Source organism: Tursiops truncatus, chromosome 21 (genome assembly GCF_011762595.2).
Source record: "Tursiops truncatus isolate mTurTru1 chromosome 21, mTurTru1.mat.Y, whole genome shotgun sequence".
NCBI lineage: Eukaryota > Metazoa > Chordata > Mammalia > Artiodactyla > Delphinidae > Tursiops > Tursiops truncatus.
In genome coordinates this window covers 12,278,832-12,299,250 of record NC_047054.1, presented here as the reverse complement: position 1 = coordinate 12,299,250, position 20,419 = coordinate 12,278,832, and the positions used below count along the sequence as shown (strand labels likewise).

Below are 20,419 nucleotides of genomic sequence, written 5' to 3'. Positions count from 1 at the left end.
TATGTATAGAGGAAGGCACTTCAGCAGGTAAAAGCTATTCCTTCGGCGGAAGGTAGCCTAACAACCCTGGCGAACGAAAAAGGCGGCTCTTCAGTCTTTTAGCGTTTGAACTTTTGACCTCTTCCCAAAATGTCACGAAAGAATTTCTAAACCGTGGGACTAGAAAGAACGCTTTCTTTCCTCAAATCGTTTCACAAAACATTACTCTGTACTATATACGCCTTAAGCCACCGAGCCCAAAGTACAAAACTAAAAAGTAAAGTCTAAAAGGGATGCAAACTAGATTAAGAAAAATACATATGAAGTAATGCAATTAAAAACAAAACAAAACAAAACAGCAGGTCGAGACAGCACTGGAAGTGCGGCAGCGAATATCACCTTTCGGGCTTTCTTCCCCGGACACGGTTTTCTCTTTTGCTGAGGATCAGGCTTTCCACTGTCCTCCTCGTATCCCTTCCTTCAAACTCACAAAATGACTTGAAGAAACATGTACTGGAGGCAACGAAACCTGCAGCTCAGTCTTGCAAGGACGCAGCGGCGCTTAAGAGTCAACCCACACGGAGGGGGCGGAGGGACGCGTCTCCCGAGGCAAACGCGGCCGGGCCGGGTCGCCGCCCCAGGAAAGGACGCGCCGGGGACGCCCGCGCACCTGGCCCGCTCGCTGCCGCCTCCCGCGGCCGAGCCCGCTGCCACCCGAAGCTACCTGAGCGCTGTCTCTCCACTTCTCCCGCGTCCGCACACGCGCCCCCGGCCCCAGCCGAGCTCAGAAGGTGAGACCCGCAGACCCGAAGCGGCCGCGGCCCCGCCGAGCCTCCCGCGCCGCCGCCCACCCGGCAGGCCGCAGGCACAGCCTCACCGGGGCAGCCGGGGAGGCTCCCGCCAGCTGGCCAGAGGCGGCGTGCTCGCCAAGGTACAGATCCGCGGTTTAGGTGCCAGGAAGCTCCCCAGTCCAGCACTCGCCCAGGCTGCCGGCCCCTCCCCGGGCGCGGCGCGGGGGTGGAGAGAGGCGCGGGCGCCCGGGGGGAGCGGGGCCAGCGCGCCGGCTCGGGCGGGGCAGCGGGGGGGAATGGGGGGGATGGGGGGGTTCCCGCGGCGCGACAAGACGGGACAGGGCGGGAGGCGGCCGGACTCACCCAGGCAGCGGATGTGGAAGCCCGAGGGCGGCCGCAGCGCCCGGCGCGACCAGCCCTCGCGCAGCGCCTCCAGATGCTCCTCCTTGCCCTGGATTAGCAGGACCTGCTCGTCGATCCAGCCCAGGAAGAACGTCTCGGCCACCGCGGCCGTGACCTTCTTGTTCCAGAAGTGCTGCATGTTCTCGGCTTTGAAGTCGGCGAAGATCTCGTAGCCGATGTGGTGCCGGGCGAGCTGCCGGGGCTGGGCCGGGGACGCGGGCCGGGCGGCCTCGGACCTCTCCCCCGCCGGCCCCTCGGCGGGGCCCAGGACGATGGCCAGAGAGTGAGGCGCAATTTGCAGAAACTTCTCCATCTTCGGAGGCATCCGGCGTCCGCGCGCGACCCCGCTCACCGCAGCCGTCGCCTCCCGCCGCTCCCGGGAACAGCAGCGCGAAGTGCGCTGCGCGACAAACGAAGAGCGTTAGTGCCCACCCCCGGGCCGGCCGCTTCCCCAGACATCCCGCGCCCAGATGCCGGGGACGCCCCCGCGCAGCCCCTGCGCGCAGCCTGCCGGCGGGCGCAGCAGGTCACCACGCGAGGGAGGGGAGGGCGTGCGGAGCCCGCTCGGGCCGACGGCTGGCGCGCATTACCTGCAGCTCCAGGCCACCCTCCCTGCACCACTAATTTTCCAGCCGCTGCACCCTCGCCTCCCTCGGCGCCCGGCGGCCCCGGCGGGGGGCGGAGACGCCGGAGGGGGCGGGCAGTTCGCGCCGAGTCCGGGGAACCCTCCTGGCTGGACTCGGCCGGAGGAATCCCCCAAAGTCCGCTGCGGGAGGTGGTCGACGGGGTGCGGATGCCCGGGGCGGGGGCGGGGTGTGAGTTTAGGTGGCGGGGCCAGGGACGCACGGCGACACGTGGAAGGCACCGAGTCCGGAGCGGTGAGTGTCGCTCCTCCCCACGCTCCACTCCGCCCTCGCCTCCCACCTCCTGCTGGAACAAGTGGCTTCGCTGACTGGTTGATGTGCCCTTGGAAGTGGCTTTTTTAAAAACTTAGTCAACCACGAAAAATTGTCATCCGTCCCTCCTCCCACGCTCTCGTGGAACTCTCCTCCCGTATCTCCATCACGTACTGTGGGCCTGAGATAGAAGAAACCTAGTCATTCCCAGCGTTACCTACCCAACCCTCCGTTTAGGAAGAGGATACGGAAATTTACCAGGAAAGGTAATGATCATGCTTTTAAAAAAAAGAAAACAAGAAACAAACCAAAAAACCCCACTTCGTTAAGCTTCTTTGTATACAAACTCTGTTTGGCTTATTTTTCATTGAGAAAGTTTAATTGTATATTTAGAGCCCTAATTAATTAACGCCAAGGCTTCATGCTACATTTCCCTAGAGGAGGGTTTCTCAGCCTTTGGTGTTTCAGAGTCACCTGCAGCTTTTTTTTTTTTTTTTTTTTTTTTTCCCCCAGTACGCGGGCCTCTCACTGTTGTGGCCTCTCCCGTTACGGAGCACAGGCTCCGGATACGCGGGCTCAGCGGCCATGGCTCACGGGCCCAGCCTCTCCGTGGCACGTGGGATCCTCCCAGACCGGGGCACGAACCTGCGTCCCCTGCATCGGCAGGCGGACTCTCAACCACTACGCCACCAGGGAAGCCCCACCTGCAGCTTTTGTCAAAACATAGGTATCTGGATGTGGGTCTCTGATTCCGTAGGCCTGCTGTGGAACCTAATACTTTTTCTTTCAAACAAATTCTCTGCTGCTGCTGCTGGTCCTGGACCATACTTTGAAAACCTTTGAACTAAAAAAAATGTTACGTGGTGGGAGGGATCGCTGAAGTGTTTGCTGCTGGCATCCTGGGATTCTATTACCATGAAAAAGTTACTAAACCCAAGTCCGAAGACCTAGGTTTTAATCTTACTGAAGGTGTCCTTGGACAAGTCACTGAACCCCAGTTCCTCCCATTTGCAAAATGGGAGTTGATAAAGCCCCACTCAAGCCCACGTCTCTGGACCGGAGAGAGCATCAAGGAAGGACATGTTTGAGAAGTCGCCTCAAATGATAAAATGTGCAGTCAGCATGAGAATGTGTGCTGCCACTAGTCACAGAAGCCAGGGGCTCCTCAGGCCTTAGAAAGCCAAGGACTGGACTTGACATGAGGGAGGCAGCCATGGTCGTATGAACGCATCCTGCCCTTGGAATCTCCCAGGCACCCGCGGGAGTGCTGGGCTTTTAGTGCTTTAGCACTAAGCCTCAATTTGGCACCAGTGACGCAACATTCTTCGCCCTCCCTTAGTGCCTGGGCCTCAGGAAGAGAGGAAGTGGTAGTGGCTGGAAAAATGGAAGAAGGAAAGATATACTTGTGACATTTTTTTTTTTTACCTAGCAATTTTTTAAATTTTTGTATTATGACATAATTTCAGACCTAGTGAAGAGTTGCAAGAGTAGTGCAAAGAATACCCATGTATTGAATATCTTCACCCAGATTCCCCAAGTATTAGCATTTTACTACACTTTTCAATAACCCTTTTACTACACTTTTCAATAACCCTCAGTTCCCAGTTGGCCCACAGTACCCTCCATGCATGGACTCAGGGTCACGCATGTTTCTACTCCATGTCAGTTTCACCAAAATTTGCCTGTAAATATAGCTTTCTTTTCTTCCTCGATCTTTCCCTCTCTTTGCTTCCGCACCCACCCACAGTCTCTCTTCTTGCAGCCCCCAGTCTTCAGCGGCTGCAGCAGCAGGAAGCTAGGACAGGGATGCATTGGGCAATCCTTCAGAAGCTAAATAATAAAACCAGTCAAGGAAAAATAAAAAGATGTAGAGGGAGCAATGACCAAGTAAACAACTGTAAGTGTAATTATAGCATGAGATGCACGCCTTGAAAGTGTCGAACAGAGCAGTGTCAGAAAGAAACAGGAGGGGGCTTCCCTGGTGGCGCAGTCGTTGAGAGCCCGCCTGCCGATGCAGGGAACATGGGTTCGTGCCCCGGTCCGGGAAGATCCCACATGCCGCGGAGTGGCTGGGCCCGTGAGCCATGGCCACTGAGCCTGGGTGTCCGGAGCCTGTGCTCCGCAATGGGAGAGGCCACAACGGTGAGAGGCCAGCGTACCACAAAAAAGAAAAAAGAAACAGGAGGACCTACATTAGATAGGATACTGGGGTCTCTAGGAGGAGATGGGCATTTACTTCTGCCCAAAGGATGAGAAGTAGCCTATCTTGCCAAGGCTGCATAGGCCACACTTCTGATGTCACTGGAAAAGTTGTACTCTGTCTTTTATCCCCTTCAGAGAGGCACTTGCGTGTATCATCACGAAAGAAGGTGCAAATGTTTCTTGGCAAGGAACTATTTCCTTCCCTAGGTTCAGTATCCAAGACCTTTATATTGACCCAAGTACTGGTAAGATTTCCTGGTTATTTTCCAAGGAAAAGTATTTAACATTTATCAAATGCCTTATTTTTGCAAAACTCAATGAGAAGGAACAATTATTATTCTAATTTTTCCAATGAGAAAACGAAGTTCACAGATGTTAAGTAATTTGGCCAAGATCACACAACCACTAGTTGATAAACCGAAAATTTGAACCAGACTTATGACTCCAGAACCCAGGTTTCCTCAGCCTGCACTGCAGCCTCCAAAGGAACTGAGAACCTGCAAGATAAACTAGGATTACTTCACTCAGAAGGGATTATTGCGCCAATTCACTTGAAAACGTTCAGGAAGAACTTCTTGGGTAGCTCATCAAATAAGAAACCCTCAAACCCCCTGGGGAGAACAGTTGCCTCAGTTTTTATTTTATTTTATTTTATTTTTTGCGGTACGCGGGCCTTCTCACTGCTGTGGCCTCTCCCGTTGCGGAGCACACAGGCTCCAGACGCGCAGGCTCAGCGGCCATGGCTCACGGGCCCAGCCGCTCCGCGGCATGTGGGATCTTCCCGGACCGGGGCAGGAACCCGCGTCCCCTGCATCGGCAGGCGGACTCTCAACCACCGCGCCACCAGGGAAACCCCTCAGTTTTCTCCATAGTGAAGTTCAAGGTCAAGCGGGATGTTGTGCAGAATGAAAGAGCACTGTGAATGAAATTCTTTATCAGCCCTTCTCCCCACTGCCTGCCGTCAACTGCCTGCCATTCCTGCAGGGAAAGAGGGCTTTGCTAAACCTACTCTGGCCCAAGCTTATCAGTTGCTGGTTGTCCCACCAGGATATAACAGACTCTCAGACAGTCATCACTCAGGGATGTGCCTTCCAGCCTAAGGGCCCTCAGTTTGGAATTTCTGTTTGTGGCAGATGGTGTTTTTGAAAGATGGCTGCCGCAACACTTCCCACGTTTGTGCGTTTCCGTAATGTGACCCATTTCGGTAGTGTGACTCCCCCATCAGGAGGTAGCAGTCTCTCTCTCCACCCCCTTGACTCTGGTCAGGCCCCGTGATTGCTTTGACCTATAGAGTAGAGCGGAATTGATGCTGTGCCAGTTCTGGGAATAGACTGATTAGCTTCTTCGTTCTCACTTCTGCTTCTTGGAAGCAGCCGCCTTGTAACAAGTACAGCTAAGCTGAGATGATCATGTGGTGAGGAAGCTCAAGCTAGCCACAAGGAGAGGGTGTGGAGAGAGAGTAGTGCTGGCCAATTCCCAGTCGTTCTTACCAGCCCAGCTCAGGCACCGACACATGAGTGAAGGAGACATTCTAGCCCCAGCAGACACCAAATGTGGAAGACCCGAGACCCCATACTAGTAACCCCCAATCGAGCTGTCCCAGGCACCTCTGGGCATTCAAGTCAACCCAACTAAAGCTTCCAACTTTGTATAACCGAGGTGAGCCATCCCCACTGTGTCTCGTCTCATTTCTTTTTTTTTGTTTTGTTTTTTTGCGGTACGCGGGCCTCTCACTGTTGTGGCCTCTCCCGTTGCGGAGCACAGGCTCCGGACGCGCAGGCTCAGCGGCCATGGCTCACGGGCGTAGCTGCTCCGCGACATGTGATATCTTCCCGGACCGGGGCACGAGCCCGTGTCCCCTGCATCGGCAGGCGGACTCTCAACCACTGCGCCACCAGGGAAGCCCTCGTCTCAATTCTTGACCCACACAACTATGAGCATGATAAACTGGCAGCCGTTTTTCCTCACCGAGTTTTGAGGTGCTTGGTTACAAAATAATAGATAATTGGGCCGCTGTTGCTCTCGTATTGTTTGCACCCATCTTGGGTCAGTCTAATGGATAAGAATCCCGGCAGGAAACGAGATTTCAGTGATGTCCTGATTGTGGCATCTCTGGAGAGTCAACTTTTATAAAGCAAAAAGGGAGTCCTGCTATGTTATTTTTAGCTCACAAGTGTGATAGGTGGATTTAGACTCCTAAGTCCATAATTCAAGGCACCAATTGATTAATGTGTCAGAAAGAATGACATCTGCACAAACCATTCAATAAAGCCTCACTGCAGTAGAAGTCCAGCGTTTCCACAGAGCTCCTATCACCATGGGTTACCGCTTGTTCTAATTAAAAGCCCCCTAAAGGATTCTTTCAAGGGTAATCCACCAACACCCTTAATTGTAGTGCACAGTTTACGCAGGATTATTGATTTTGTTTGATGCTGATGACTACGTGCTCACCTACTAGCTGGAAAGAGGCTCTCAAATGTCTATTACTGTTTATACCAGGTTAATAATAAAAATAGCTAACATTTACATGGTGCTTCCTTGTGTCATGTACCATGGTAAGCACTTTATGTATACTCATTCGTTTAATCCATGCGGAAGCCCTATGGGGTAGTTACTATTGTCATCCTAACTTTATAGATGAGAAACTCATCCACAGAGACCTTAAGCCACATGCTCGGGGTTTTGGTGACTTGGTATAAAGTCCTCAAGCCAGGATGCAAATCCAGGCAATCTGGTTCCAACCACACTGAAGGCCCCCTCCACTCTTCGAAGAGTTTGTGATGGTCTTGTTGTCACAGCCGCACATGTATGAATCACTTGCTTGAGGATGCTGGTTCCATCCAGTGGCTGAGAATGAATCTGATGTTGAAAAGACTGCAGAAGTACATCACATGCCTCACTTCTCCCCACAGCACACCAAAGACACTTACCTTAGTCAAGACCTATGTCGATCTTCCTTACAGGGAAGACTTCTTGATGGCCTGAGACACTTTCCCAAAGTAGCTCACAGTGCTTCTAAATGCCACCCGGATTCCTCACTCTTTTTCCCCCCAAAGAACGAATCTCTTCTAAGACAAAATTTAATATTGCCGCCATAACTGAGAGCTTCATGTAGCCTGAAAGTGAACTGTGGCTGGTTCTGGGAGGCTTCTGCATAACGCTTCTGTGGACAGTAACACAGCCAGGACCCTTCTGAACTCTGGCCTTCATATGGCACAAGCCTTGGCATCTCATTACAAAGGCAGAAGCCTAGCCCAGTGTGCAAACTATATTTTTCTTTGTCTTCTGTTTCTATTCATGGTTTGTTCTTGTTGGATTCCTATAGCTGTGCATGGGAGCAGTTAAGGGTAGAAACCAGTCTACTTTTCCCTAGAAAATACTTTACAATTTTCCTGCCTGTAATGGTAAACCCAACTCCACATACCCCAAATTTTATGCCAAAATTCCATTTTATTTGAACAAAAATTTCATCGGCCACATCAAGTTGTGCTTGCATGTGGGATCCTCCCGGACCGGGGCACGAACCCGCGTCCCCTGCATCGGCAGGCGGACTCCCAACCACTGCGCCACCAGGGAAGCACTATTGTGCATTTTTTAATGGAATGTTTTAAATATTGGATGTCCATGTCCTTAGAATGCATGCCTCAGGCTTTAACTCTGAATGATTGGAAGTTACTAAATCTTGCTGCCGTTCATTAAGAATCATATATCAAACAACTGTTGTACTCTAGGCAGTGTTCTGAGTATGACACATAGAGAAATAAATAAGACGTAGCCCCCTTATTTGGGAGGGGCTTACAGTTTGCAAGAGGAGACAGACAAATAATCTCCCCAAAATGGAACTAGGCCTTCTTAGTGCAGTAGCAGAAGCATGTACATGCTATATGGGAGTACAAAAGGGGGAAGGAGATAAAAGGAAGGAGAGGTTCATTAAATAGGTGACATTGAGAATGAGATAAGACTTCATACGCTGGGTAATATTGAACTAAGACTTGAAAGGTAAGTACTTATTATACGAGGTTGACGTATTACATACAGCTCTTTCCAACCTAAGGGACGTGATCCACTGGTGAGTCTCTGTCACTGGGCAGTGTGTCCAAGAAAACGGTTCTTAGCAATAGAGTACCTGTTTGGGATTGATTCCTTTTGATTTATTTTTAAATTAAGGTAGATTCAAAGTTCCTCTAGTAGTAAGTTTACTCAATCCTTTGCATACTGCTAGGCTTTTTAGATACGAAAGAAAAGGGCTGGAGTTACAACTACCCTGCCAGGGTTTGTGCATTTCACTAGTGTTCCCATGAGGTTGGGTCCCTCATGTAAATGGCATCGCCATGTGGCTGTGGTGGGGAAGAAAGACCTGGCAAACTGCTGCCATGACGCGTACTGTACGGTCATTAATTTCGTAAGTATGTGGATGAGCGTGTATAACGCCTTGTTACTATTTCATGTGAAATAACAATCGCCAATATTAATAACAAAGCAACATGATACACACAATTTTTATATATTTTCTCCTACTAACTGGAATAGAATCAGTTCATTATGTGTTGATTTTTTTAAAAAACTAATTGCCAAGTTCTACCCCTGATTTTGTCTCCTCCATATAAGGAAGTGAATGCTCAGAGTCTGAGATCTCCAACAGTAGATCTCCAACAGTAGATAACCTGCCGGGACACTGCCATCTTGCCCAAAGTGCCGCATTCTCCAGTAAACAGACCCTCCCTTCTCTGAGATCACTGCAGATGGCAGATCTCCAAAGGCAAGAAAAGGGCCAACTAAAAATAGACAGTTTTAGGAAAATGCTCTGGTTAATCAGATAACTGCTATCTGAAACAAGCAGATACCAAAGCATTTTAAAAGACAGAAACACAGTCATTCACAAGAGAAAGCTTAATGATCTTATTCATGTTGTATTTGTTAAAGTGGAACTTCAAAATCATCTATATCGGGCATTCAGTTATAAATGGAATTCGATTCCTACGGTGTTTTCCACTTGGTTACTTTAGCAATATGACTCACCAGAGTTTAGAAATTACATATAGTTAGTCATTCTTGGTGATTTATTCTAGATGAATAAATGTACTCTTTCTCCAAAAAAAAAGTTGAAGTAGTTTTATTTGTAATTTGTTCATATTTCCTTTATACTATTAATGGGGATCGTCCTGATAATTTAGAAATGCGAAATAAGTGGCAAATCAACAAGACTTGTCTACCATCTGTGACAGTTATTGTGACTCGTAGTATCTTTTCAGCGCACCACTTTTAATGTGTTCTGTTTATCCTACTTAAATATTTTAAAGGATGTAAATTGAACAAGTCATTAGATAAGCACTCCATGTCTAAAAATTATATTTCATATTAGAATTAAATATATACATACAGTAAAGACAACATATTTTATTAGAAAACATATTATCAAGAAAAAAGTACATTTAGGTCTTCCATTTCTGGCAATGGAGCACACTAGACAGCCTAAAAATTTCTCAGTATAGGCACTTAAAAATGATACATATATATAAAACCACCTCTTGCACTCACCTTATGCTTTCAGGTAGGATGGAGTTGCTTATGTCAGACCAATGATTCTGCCAGGAACAGCTAGAAAAGCTAGATAACATATAAACATTGTCTGCTTAAAGGCCTCACATGGTTGCTGAAGCACAAGGAAAAAAAAAGTAATAAAATTTCTGAGGGAGGCCCATGAAGAGGTGATCTGACCTGCAGACAATTTTCCCTAAGGAAATGGGTTAATCTAATTCCTGGCTATGAACAAGAGTCCAGAAAACCAGTCTTTCATTTATTTATTTCAGTGCCCCGACCAGGAATCGAACCCGTGCCTGCTGCAGTGGAAGCGCAGAGCCTTAACCACTGGACCACCAGGGAAGTCCCCCCAATCCCCTTTCCCTGAGTAGACTTCTGAGTAGTAGAGAGCTGCTTCTGACAGACAGAGAAACCAGTAGACTTTCTGGCAGTTTTATACAGTTGGAGTGATATAATTGCAAGGCCTCAAACATGGCAATTTTCTGTTCAACATAGCTGCAGAGGACGGGAGGATAAAAAGCCGAGCTGAAACCCTCGGAAAACTAGAACAAAGCTTTTGTCGGCTTCAGTAATGATGAGACAAGGACTGGAGCTCACGATACGCCAGGTGGAGGAGTTCCAGAATGTACATCAGGCTCTCAGTTGAAGATGGGTGAGACAAAGGTAAACTGCAATGCAAAATAGAGCCTGCTCAGTCCCTTGTTGAACGAAAATGATCAGCTCCCACTCTATCTGCTTAACAAGGGAAAGAGGGAACTTTCTCTGGAGGAAGAGATAGTATTACCTGGAGCCTCTACAGTATTTTATATACAATGTCCAGCATTCAGTTGAAAAATTCCAAGGCATGCCGAGGAAAAGGACTATATTGAGTCTGTTGAGTCCTGGAGGAAAAAATATACTATAAACAAACCCATAGCAGACAAGAATTTCAACATAATTATAGTATGTTAAAGAAAATAGAGGAAAAGGTGCGGAAAAACAATAGAGAATTTTAGCAGAGAATGGAAATATTTTTAAAAAACGGAAATCTTAAAAAAAAAGGAAAGTAAAATCTTTAAAATTAGAACTCAGTACATGAGCCTATGCCCAGACAATATACCAGTTTTTACCTACTAGCGTGGTTATAACAAAAAAGACAGACGATAACAAGGGTTGCTGAGGATGGGAGCCCTCACACAATGCTGGTGGGACTCTCAAGTGGTGCGGCCACTGTGGAACACAGATAGCGGTTCTCAGAAAACGAAACAGACCCACATAAAACCCAGCAATTCCACTTCTAGTGATCTACCAGACAGAAACGAAATGAAAATGTATATCCCCACGAAGACTTGTCCACAATAGTCATAGCAGCATTATTCACAATAGCCAAAAAGCAGAAACAACTAAAATGTCCGTGAACTGATGAATGGAACAGAAAATGTTGAGTATCCATGCCATGGAATGAAGCCAACCCTCAACACCCATGGGGGATGGGTTCCAGATTCTATAGTCTAGTGGATCCTCCGTATTTGCCGACTCCACATTTGTGGATTCAACCAACCACAGATCAAAAATGTTTTTGATTGTATGAAATGTCCAGAAAAGGCAAATTTATAGAGACAAAAAGGAGGATTAGTGGTTGCCGAGGGCTGGGGTGGAAATGGGGATGATTGCTAACGGAGAAGAGGTTTCTTTTCAGAATGATGGAAATGTTCCAAAATTAGATGGTGGTTATCATTGCACAACTCTGTAGACACACTAAAATTCTTTGTATACTTAACAGAGGTGAATGTTATGCTGTATAAATTATATCTCAATAATGCAGTTAAAAATAAAGATAAAACCCAATAAAAATGATCAAATAATCCAGGAAAGTATGTTCTCAGAGTATATTTTAATAGTTTGTTCGCTTGATTTACAACTGTGGAATATGTAAACATGTGGTATGTGGATCTCCATTGGTATTAAGGACAGCGTGTCTGTCATTGTCGCTGGTGGGACCACACACAGATTACTAGGTTCACATTAGGAACCAAGCACCGAGAAGTGGGTGATTGGCCTGAGAACCGTGACAAGGAAAGAGAGGAAAATGCACAGGGTTTGGAAAGTTCTAATCATACTGATGGAAGCTGTGTTACACCTACTACCACGAAGGGCTTAGGGTTGCCTTTTCCTTAGGAGTTCTGCACAGCTGAGTGTATAGACTCCAAGCTCAGAACATATTACAATTAATCTACTTCCACATTTCCTCCAGAACGTTCCCATCACTGTCCCTAATCCTCTCATAACCCAGGCTTTGACTTACTTTTTCAGTGAAGATCGCAGACAAGTGTTACTCCAGCCATAGCTAGAATTAATGCTTTCTACGAAAATCTGATTTCTCTGTTGGTGCTCTGTTTTCCTCCTAACTCGGAGAACTCAACAACAGAGATTTGCCGTCCATTTTCTAAATCACTAACCCCCGTAAGTCTGTCCTAATCAATTCCATGGGTAAAATTAAAGAACAATATATTGAAAATAAAAATAAACTTACTTGGTCATGATTTTGGTATAATTCAGCATCTTTACAAATCACCTAATACCTATACTAATGTTACCACATGGTTCGAGTTGGGGAAAGTATTGCAGCTAAACAAAACGATGCCGTGGTTCTGAATATGGTCAGACCGGTCCAAACACTGTGGTCCCAGAAACGGAAAATCCTTCTGTGCTTTACCATGCATTAATTAAAAGCTAAGTGCTCTTTCAGAGTTTTGCTTGGTGGCCCAGGGATCTAAGTGATTACCACCTGCATTTGGTGAATCAGGCTCTAAATATTAAAAATGTCCCCGCAGGCAACGTCTGTTTCTCAGCTCTGCCCTTTTGTGGCTACAGAGTTGAGCCATTCGGGAGACTCAGCTCCCCAGGCTCCTACCCACCCTGTCAGCCCTCCTCTTCAAGGGATTATCCTTCACAGAGGTTGCCTCTGCTCTAAAAGGATACGCAGGGAAACCTGCAAACGCACAGGCCATGGAGAGATTCTCAGAGACTGGGGGTAACTGAGGCTGTGGGTAGGCGAGCTGATGGATTGTCTCCATTTCTCCCCCAAACTCCTTCTCCATCCTCCTCTATCTTGCTCTCCACCCAGGAGCCTGACTGCCATGGGCTGCACCAACAGCTGCCTTGCCCTCTTACTTCCAGTTAGATCTGGCCCAGAAATTGGCAAGACAGGGGAGGCCAGGAGGAGAGAGAGAATGGGGTATTTATTCCCGCAACAATTCCCAGTCAGGCTTCGGGGTGGGCAGTAGTGTGTTCCTCTCCCCAAGGCCACGGCCCCCCTCCAGGGCCCTTTTCTACAATGGCAGGTCTTGCTGGGTTGGTGACCACTCCCTTCCCTTGCTCCTTGCTTCTTCAGAGAGTAGTACAGGACTCTCTGCAGCTGCTACCCCCGGAATGCTTCGCTACCCCTTGTTAGATTCTCTTAACGCTGCACCCTCCTTTGCAAATACTCCTGCATAAAACTTTCTTCACTTACCCCTTTTGAGAATGCCATCCATTTCTTTCCAAGATCCAATGAGTTAATAGGAGTTACCATGGGTGAGTGGAACCGGGAAGAATTGATAAAGTGTTTAACATTTTATTTTATCCTGCTCTGTATTTGTTTTTTATATTTAAAAATGAGGGGACTGAAGGGGAAGGGGTGCATAAAAAATGAGTAGGTGTTACTTTGATAATTAAACACACACTCTCAAAAAAACAAAAGAAAACTAAGCTAAAATTAAATAAATAATATTATTCATAACAGAAAACACGTAGGATTTTTACCTATTTCTTGTCACTATGGGAAGAAGTAGTAGGTTTGTTCTAAATGATGTCAAGATTTGCCTATACGTGTGTGTCATTGTGTTATATTGATAAAAATCTGTTTTTTTAAGTCTCTAAAAAATGGAATTCATCACCGAGTGTGGACTCATGAGCAAAAGGAAAACTTTAAAATAGCTGTTGAGGGACAAAGAATCACAACATTGCATTTAAATGACGTAATATCATACTATTTACTCTTAAAAAATTTACCTTGAAAAATTGAAAAAAATCCAGAAAGATGCATTTGCTAGGGTGTTAGTGAAGCACTGATATTCAGGTGCAGCTAAGTGAGATATCCTCCCCAAAACGATTTCTTTTTTTTTTAACATCTTTATTGGAGTATAATTGCTTTACAATGGTGTGTTAGTTTCTGCTGTATAACAAAGTGAATCAGCTATACATATACATATATCCCCATGTCTCCTTCCTCTTGCGTCTCCCTCCCACCCTCCCTATCCCACCCCTCTAGGTGGTCACAAAGCACCGAGCTGATCTCCCTGTGCTATAAAATATGTGTATATTTTGAAAGTGATATAGCATCACTTTCCCAAGCTAATGTTCTTCCTCACTCATAATAAATAGAAAACTAGATCTCTGTGTTTCATAGTGAAGCATCTCAAAACACATGTTGAATGAAAAAAGCAAATTCCATAATGGCTTATTGTGCCACTTCTGAAAAACAAAATCCACAAACAACACTGTGTACTTTGTTTTGTTTTCCAGAAAACACCTATTTATTATGAGCCAGGCACTATGTTAAGCACTTGACAAATATTTACTCATTTATTTTTCAGAGCAGCCCTACCAGGGAGGCTCTAATATTACAGATTTCCTACAAATGAGGAAATGGAGGCCCAGAGAGGTTGAGTTACTTGCACAAGGTCACAAAGCTTGTAGAAGACACTGGGATCCAAATCAAGGTGGTTAGACACCATGGTCTCTGCTCCTAACGTCACGGCCTCCTGTGACTCTGAAGAAGCCAGATGTTGGCCCCAGGATTAGGAAATGCTGAAAAAGATGCTGCCCTGCTTACCTCACAGCTCTGTCTCTATCTCTAGACGAGCCATTGGTTACTCTCCTCCTTTGTCCAGTCACAGATCTTCTAGGATAGATATTTGAATGTCTCTATCCCTTTGAGAAGAATACTGGACAGTTGGCAAACTCCTACCGTCCGGAAAAAATGTCATCCTTTCTGCATTCCCATTTATGTCCTCAGTAACTACGACTGGCTGTGGGCAACTGGATTTCTGTTCTCTTACCAAAAGGCTCAGCTGTGTTGGAAAGAACACTGAACTTGGAGTCAGAATATCTAAGGTTGGGTACTGGCTCCACCACTTAAGAGCTGGTGATGTTGGAAAAGTTACCTGGACTTAGGGACAAAGATAGCTGACTGAACACATCTTCCCCAAATCCCACTAAACTTCAGTAAAGAAGAAGAATCAATACTCTTTTTACACAGGGGAGAAAGCATTGTTCTTGTTTGTTTATTTGTTCATTTTAAGGAGGAGTCTTTCATTATCACTCACCAAACAAATGTTTAATGAGGGTGCAGCACCATTGGAAAAGGGGCTTTACACTATATTGGAGATAGAAGACCAATATATCTGAAATAAAGCAAACATTAAAGATGATGAGGGCTTCCCTGGTGGCGCAGTGGTTGGGAGTCCGCCTGCCGGTGCAGGAGACACGGGTTCGTGCCCCGGTCCGGGAAGATCCCACATGCCGGGGAGCGGCTGGGCCCGTGAGCCATGGCCGCTGAGCCTGCGCGTCCGGAGCCTGTGCTCCGCAACGGGAGAGGCCACAGCAGTGAGAGGCCCGCGTACCGGAAAAACAAACAAACAAACAAAAAAGATGATGATATTACCTTGCCTGATTGTATGGAAGAGAGTATGGTTGCTTTGAAATTTCAGAACAAGAGATCAGTGAGGACTGAAATGGTCAGAGAAAGTTTTGTGATGAAAAGGAATGTTTGCTAGGTCCTAAGGAACATAGATAGCCTTACATGGACAGGGCAAGATATTTCTGGTGAAAGAAACGTGATAAGAACACAGCTTTGGGCTTCCCTAGTGGCACAGTGGTTGGGAGTCTGCCTGCCAATGCAGGGGACACGGGTTCGAGCCCCGGTCTGGGAAGATCCTACATGCCGCGGTGCGGCTAGGCCCGTGAGCCACAACTACTGAGCCTGCGCGTCTGGAGCCTGTGCTCTGCAACAAGAGAGGCCGCGAGAGTGAGAGGCCCGCGCACCGCGATGAAGAGTGGCCTCCGCTCGCCGCAACTGGAGAAAGCCCTCACACAGAAATGAAGACCCAACACAGCCATAAATAAATAAATTTATTAAAAAAAAACACAGCGTGCAGCTAGGTTGGTGAGGAGGTGAAACCAGTTCATCTTGGAGAGTCGTGCGTCTTCTCTGCATCTCTACGCCCTATATATCCACCCACCCACCATCCACCAGCACCTGGCAGTATACAGGTCTTGGCCAATGTTTTCCAAAATGTAACTCAAGACCGGGAATTGCATTGGGTACTATACTACAGACCTTCTTGAAAACGAGGTAGTGGAATTTGGACCTGATTCTAAAGGAAATGACTAAATAAATGTCTTAACTGGGGATGGATGGTGTCCTGTAACTACAAAATGCTCTTTGGGGAAAGTCAGTCCATAACACACAACCACAAGACAGACCACGGACCAGGAGAGTCTCAAGTACGTGTCATTACAAAAGAAACTGGCTCTGGAAAGACCTTCCTTGGATCATATAAAGGAAGGAGCAAGAAGCCCAGTCTAGACAGTGGCCAGAAGAGCCAAAACAAAAATCGTCACACACTCGCACGTTAGTGTTGTAAAATCCTCAAATCAATATTCTCCGACCGGACTGAGCAGAAATGAGTTGCTGCCCATGTTCAGAGTTACCAAAGCATTCACCTAATAGGAATCTTCTTTTGGAGAAAAGAACTGATTATTTTGACTTAAAAAAAAATCCTTATTTATTACCAACATACCTACATTTTTCTAATCGTTTTGGTGCTGACCTTGTCGACCACAATATAGTTATACATCAGTTCCTTTAATGTGACCATTATAATACTGCTAACCTAATATAGAACTTATTCACAGAGACAGAAAACAGAATGGTGGTGATTGTTCAATGTGTAGAGATTTGGAAGATGAAAAAGGTTCTGAAGACGGATGGCAACGGTGGTTGCACAGCAGTGTGAATGCACTTACGCCACTGAGCTATATACTTTTAAATTGCTTAAAACGGTGACTTTTATGTTATGTACATTCTTAATTAAAATATACATTTAAAATTTTTTGGAAACTTAAGTCTCTTCCTTTGGAAACTGGAAAGGTCCTGCTCAGGCCATCCATAGAGTTTTAGCTTATTTTGAACGAATCCCATTTGCCCTTTGTTAAAACCCAGCAAGGCAGTGGCTCCCCGGGCAGTGCTGTGGCCACGCCCAGATTCTCCTCTCGCCCCTGGTGCTTTCGTCCACCTACTCTCTTATACCCTCCATCCAAGCTGACTACAGCATAGAGCTCAAGAAACTCTTTGTTTGAAAACCTCCATATTTTCTGCCCCAAAAACTGGGTCATTAGCTCTGCAAGCATTCTCTTGGACCTACCGTCCAACCTGCTTAAGCCTCTGTCTTAATTGCACTGAAGTCTGTTTCCTCCCTTCTTCAGACACTTGCCAAAGCCCTCACTTGCCTCTCGCCCTTGAAAACAAACCACAAAATAAAATTTTAAAAAAAGCCTGCTACACTTTATTCCCCTTGCGTTGAAATCTTACTACACCAAATTAAAGTTCAAATCTTTGTGAGTTCATGGTTTCATTCAACAAATCTTACTGCATGTCTACTAGTGGCAGGGATTGAGTTTAGCACTGAGCCTGTAAGAGCAATTAAGACACAGTTTCAGTCCTTGTGAAGTCTGTGGTCCAGCGGAGGAAACACATAAATGAACAGGAAATTACAACCAGAGTAAAAATGCAACCAGACGAGTAAGCAGTGGGTAGGGTGAGGGGCACACAACCCAGCTGAAAAGATGGGAAGAAAGGTATTTGGGGAAGAGGGAACAGCATGGGGGTAGCCTAGAGAAGGCGGCTAAAACAGGGAGTGTAAGCAGGTAAGTATTCCTCAACATTCTAGCATCCGTGTGCAGAATGGGAAATGCAGGTTCTGGATAGAACTGCCTCTTTGGTTTCCCTGTGAAGTGGTATGGCCCTGCCTTAGGAGATGAGGGCCCCAAATTAATTTTTCCAGCTTTTCCTGTTCAAAATGTCAAAAGAACCTTAAACAGCATGAGAAAGGCCACACCTCATCTTTCTTTCTTTCCTTTTTTTTTTTTTCCACACCTCATCTTTTGAGCTTAACTCCTGGAAGATACTCTGCTTTCAGGATGATAGCAGATACTGGATGTCTTCTTCCTTTCCCTGTGATTTTCTTCTTTCCTTCACACTGGGTAGAACGACACTGAAAATAATATGCATTATGTGAAAGCAACCTGAACACTCAGAAGTATGATCCAAGGGTGAAGGGTGAAGAGTCACAATTAATAGTAGGATACGTTGCCCAGTGGAAGGAGCAGAGTCTGAAACCTTGGGTGTAGCCTCTCTTCTCTGACGTCTGTGACCTGAAGTAAATTTGACAACCTCTCTGCAGTGCACCTTGTCATTTTTCCCTGTCTTGCACTCTATTCTTAAGGAAACGTTCATCTCTGACTACACACGCACACGCACACGCACACGCACACACAGATATATATACAGGTAGCTGATGCAAATGTGGAGGTACGTTAAGAAACTTCTTTAACATAAGTGGTCATTGTCTAGGTAATCAGTATACTGTCCTTTTAATTTTCCTGAATGTTTGCAAACTTTGATAATGCAAAATTTGGAAACATTTAATCTTCTAGCCAACCTTTACTCTGTGATCTGTGGCCTTCCCTTTGTTCAAGGCTCCCGTTCGGGTCCTGGGTATTTTCACACCCCCTCTTCCTCCCATGTGACCATCTGCTCAGAAATGGACAGCCTCCCATTACCATGTTGCCTTCACTGTCAACATGTTTATGCCACCTTCTTACCTTTTCAAAGAGCATTTATCTCCCACTGTGGCGGAAAGGTTTTGTGACTTCCTTCATGGATTTCAGGATGAGCATGTAAGAGAGGAAGGCGGGGTGGCGAGGGGGATGTCTTCACGGAGCCCAGAAGGCATATCACAGAGGCCAGGTCCACCTGTCTACACCCAGGTTGGCACAGCAGTGTCCCTGCTTAAGCCACGTGTCTCAGAGTGGGTTCTGCTTTAAACTGGCTGCTGTTCTGAGCTCTGTCCCCTCTCTGCACCACCCACGGCTCCTTTGGGAAGTTAGGCCATTGCACCAGCTGGGGACGGGGCTGACCCTCCTGGGCCGCATATTAAGCACGTGGATTCCTGCGCCCCACGCCCTGGTGCACATGGTCTGCGAGGCCAGAAACACCGGACTGGGTGACCTCCAGCACTCCCTTGACCCATAATACACCGTAAGTTCATGACAAAGCAGAGTGGGTTGTGTCCTCATAGGAGCATCTTTCCCTCTTCTCCCCCCACCCCACTCCCTCATCCCCAGTTCATTATTCACAGTATGGACGCAATCCCGATCCTATCATCCCAAAGCGATGGCTCTCCTGGCCCCCGCTGATGTGTGAGCCTAAAGCAAGGAAGTTCAGAAGAAAAGTGGAATCAAGGCAGAGAGTCTAAAATCCAGAAGCATTTTTTTTTCTTTTTTGGTCATCCTTGAAAATAAAACAAAATTCCTCAGCTCTCTCTCTCATGACATTAAAATATACTTTATAAGCCAAACTGCCTTAACTATGGTTTAAGAGGTATTTTCCTTTGTTCAGAACTCTCTTTTTTATGTATTTTTTGAGACAAGCTTTGTCAAAGCACATTTCAGTCTAAAAATATAAATACTTTCCTTTAGGAAGTCACCGCTCCCTTCCCCTCACATATTTGAGGAAATACTGCAGATCTAGTCATGATTCTTTTTTTTAAAAAAAGGAAACCCAACCACAAAACAAATCCCTTTCCAGCATTTTCATGGGAGCCTATAACAGTTGAAGCCAAAATGATGGGAGATGGGTGGCGGCCTCTTTCCCCTCCAGGTCAACCGCCCCCCCTTCCGTTTTCTTTGGGCTGAATGTTAAATAAATCTAAATGAGAGACAACAAAGGTCCTTTTCATTCTGGGGACAAAGGAAAATGCAGGATTTAGACCTGGAGTTTTTGTCTCTTCCATCGGCTGAATGAGCTACAGGAATCTGTGTAATAATCCTTTGCAATGATCCTTCTTCAGAGCAGACGTAAACGCTGGGCACCATCTGACCAGCTCCAGCTCTGACCCCTCTTTCTTCCCTGACTGTTCCCCTGCCCTGACTTGTCTGGATTATGTGATTATCATGAGACCAGCCCCCCGGGGAATCTTTGAAGACACCCTGACTGCCTTCTCTTTGCTTCAGCACATTTCCAAGAAAGGACACAAGCAATTTAGAAAAGCTTTCTTTCCAACTGAGTGATGCTTGGGCCCCAGGTCCACACACCTTGCTCTGACGGAGGCGTTAAGTCAGTACAACGAGAGGTTCCAAGGGGCCAGCTCACCATTAGCAGTGGAGGCAAACCTGCCGAAAGAAATGCGTATCAGCTATCAGAGAGTTTTATATTCAACTGGAGGAGACAATTATCAATAAGAATGACAGTTAAAAGAATGTGAGTGCCATGCACTGCTAAAATCTGTGATATCACCCGAAAGG

General features: G+C 46.5%; 1 protein-coding gene across 9 annotated transcripts in view; it reads right to left on the bottom strand.

Annotated features, from left to right (window-relative positions):
- The window catches only part of STOX2 (storkhead box 2), a 210,091-nt gene extending 208,594 nt beyond the window's left edge, over positions 1-1,497 (bottom strand). For 3 of the 9 annotated variants that reach the window (XM_073798563.1, XM_073798561.1, XM_073798562.1), the window contains exon 1: positions 1,134-1,497. In XM_073798563.1, coding sequence (XP_073654664.1) covers positions 1,134-1,497 — 364 coding nt within the window. Of the gene's footprint in view, positions 1-378; positions 535-703; positions 1,054-1,133 lie in introns of those variants that run through there. The other 6 variants (XM_019921328.3, XM_073798570.1, XM_073798571.1 and 3 more) reach the window with 4 other exon arrangements.
- Between the last annotated feature and the right edge of the window lie 18,922 nt (positions 1,498-20,419).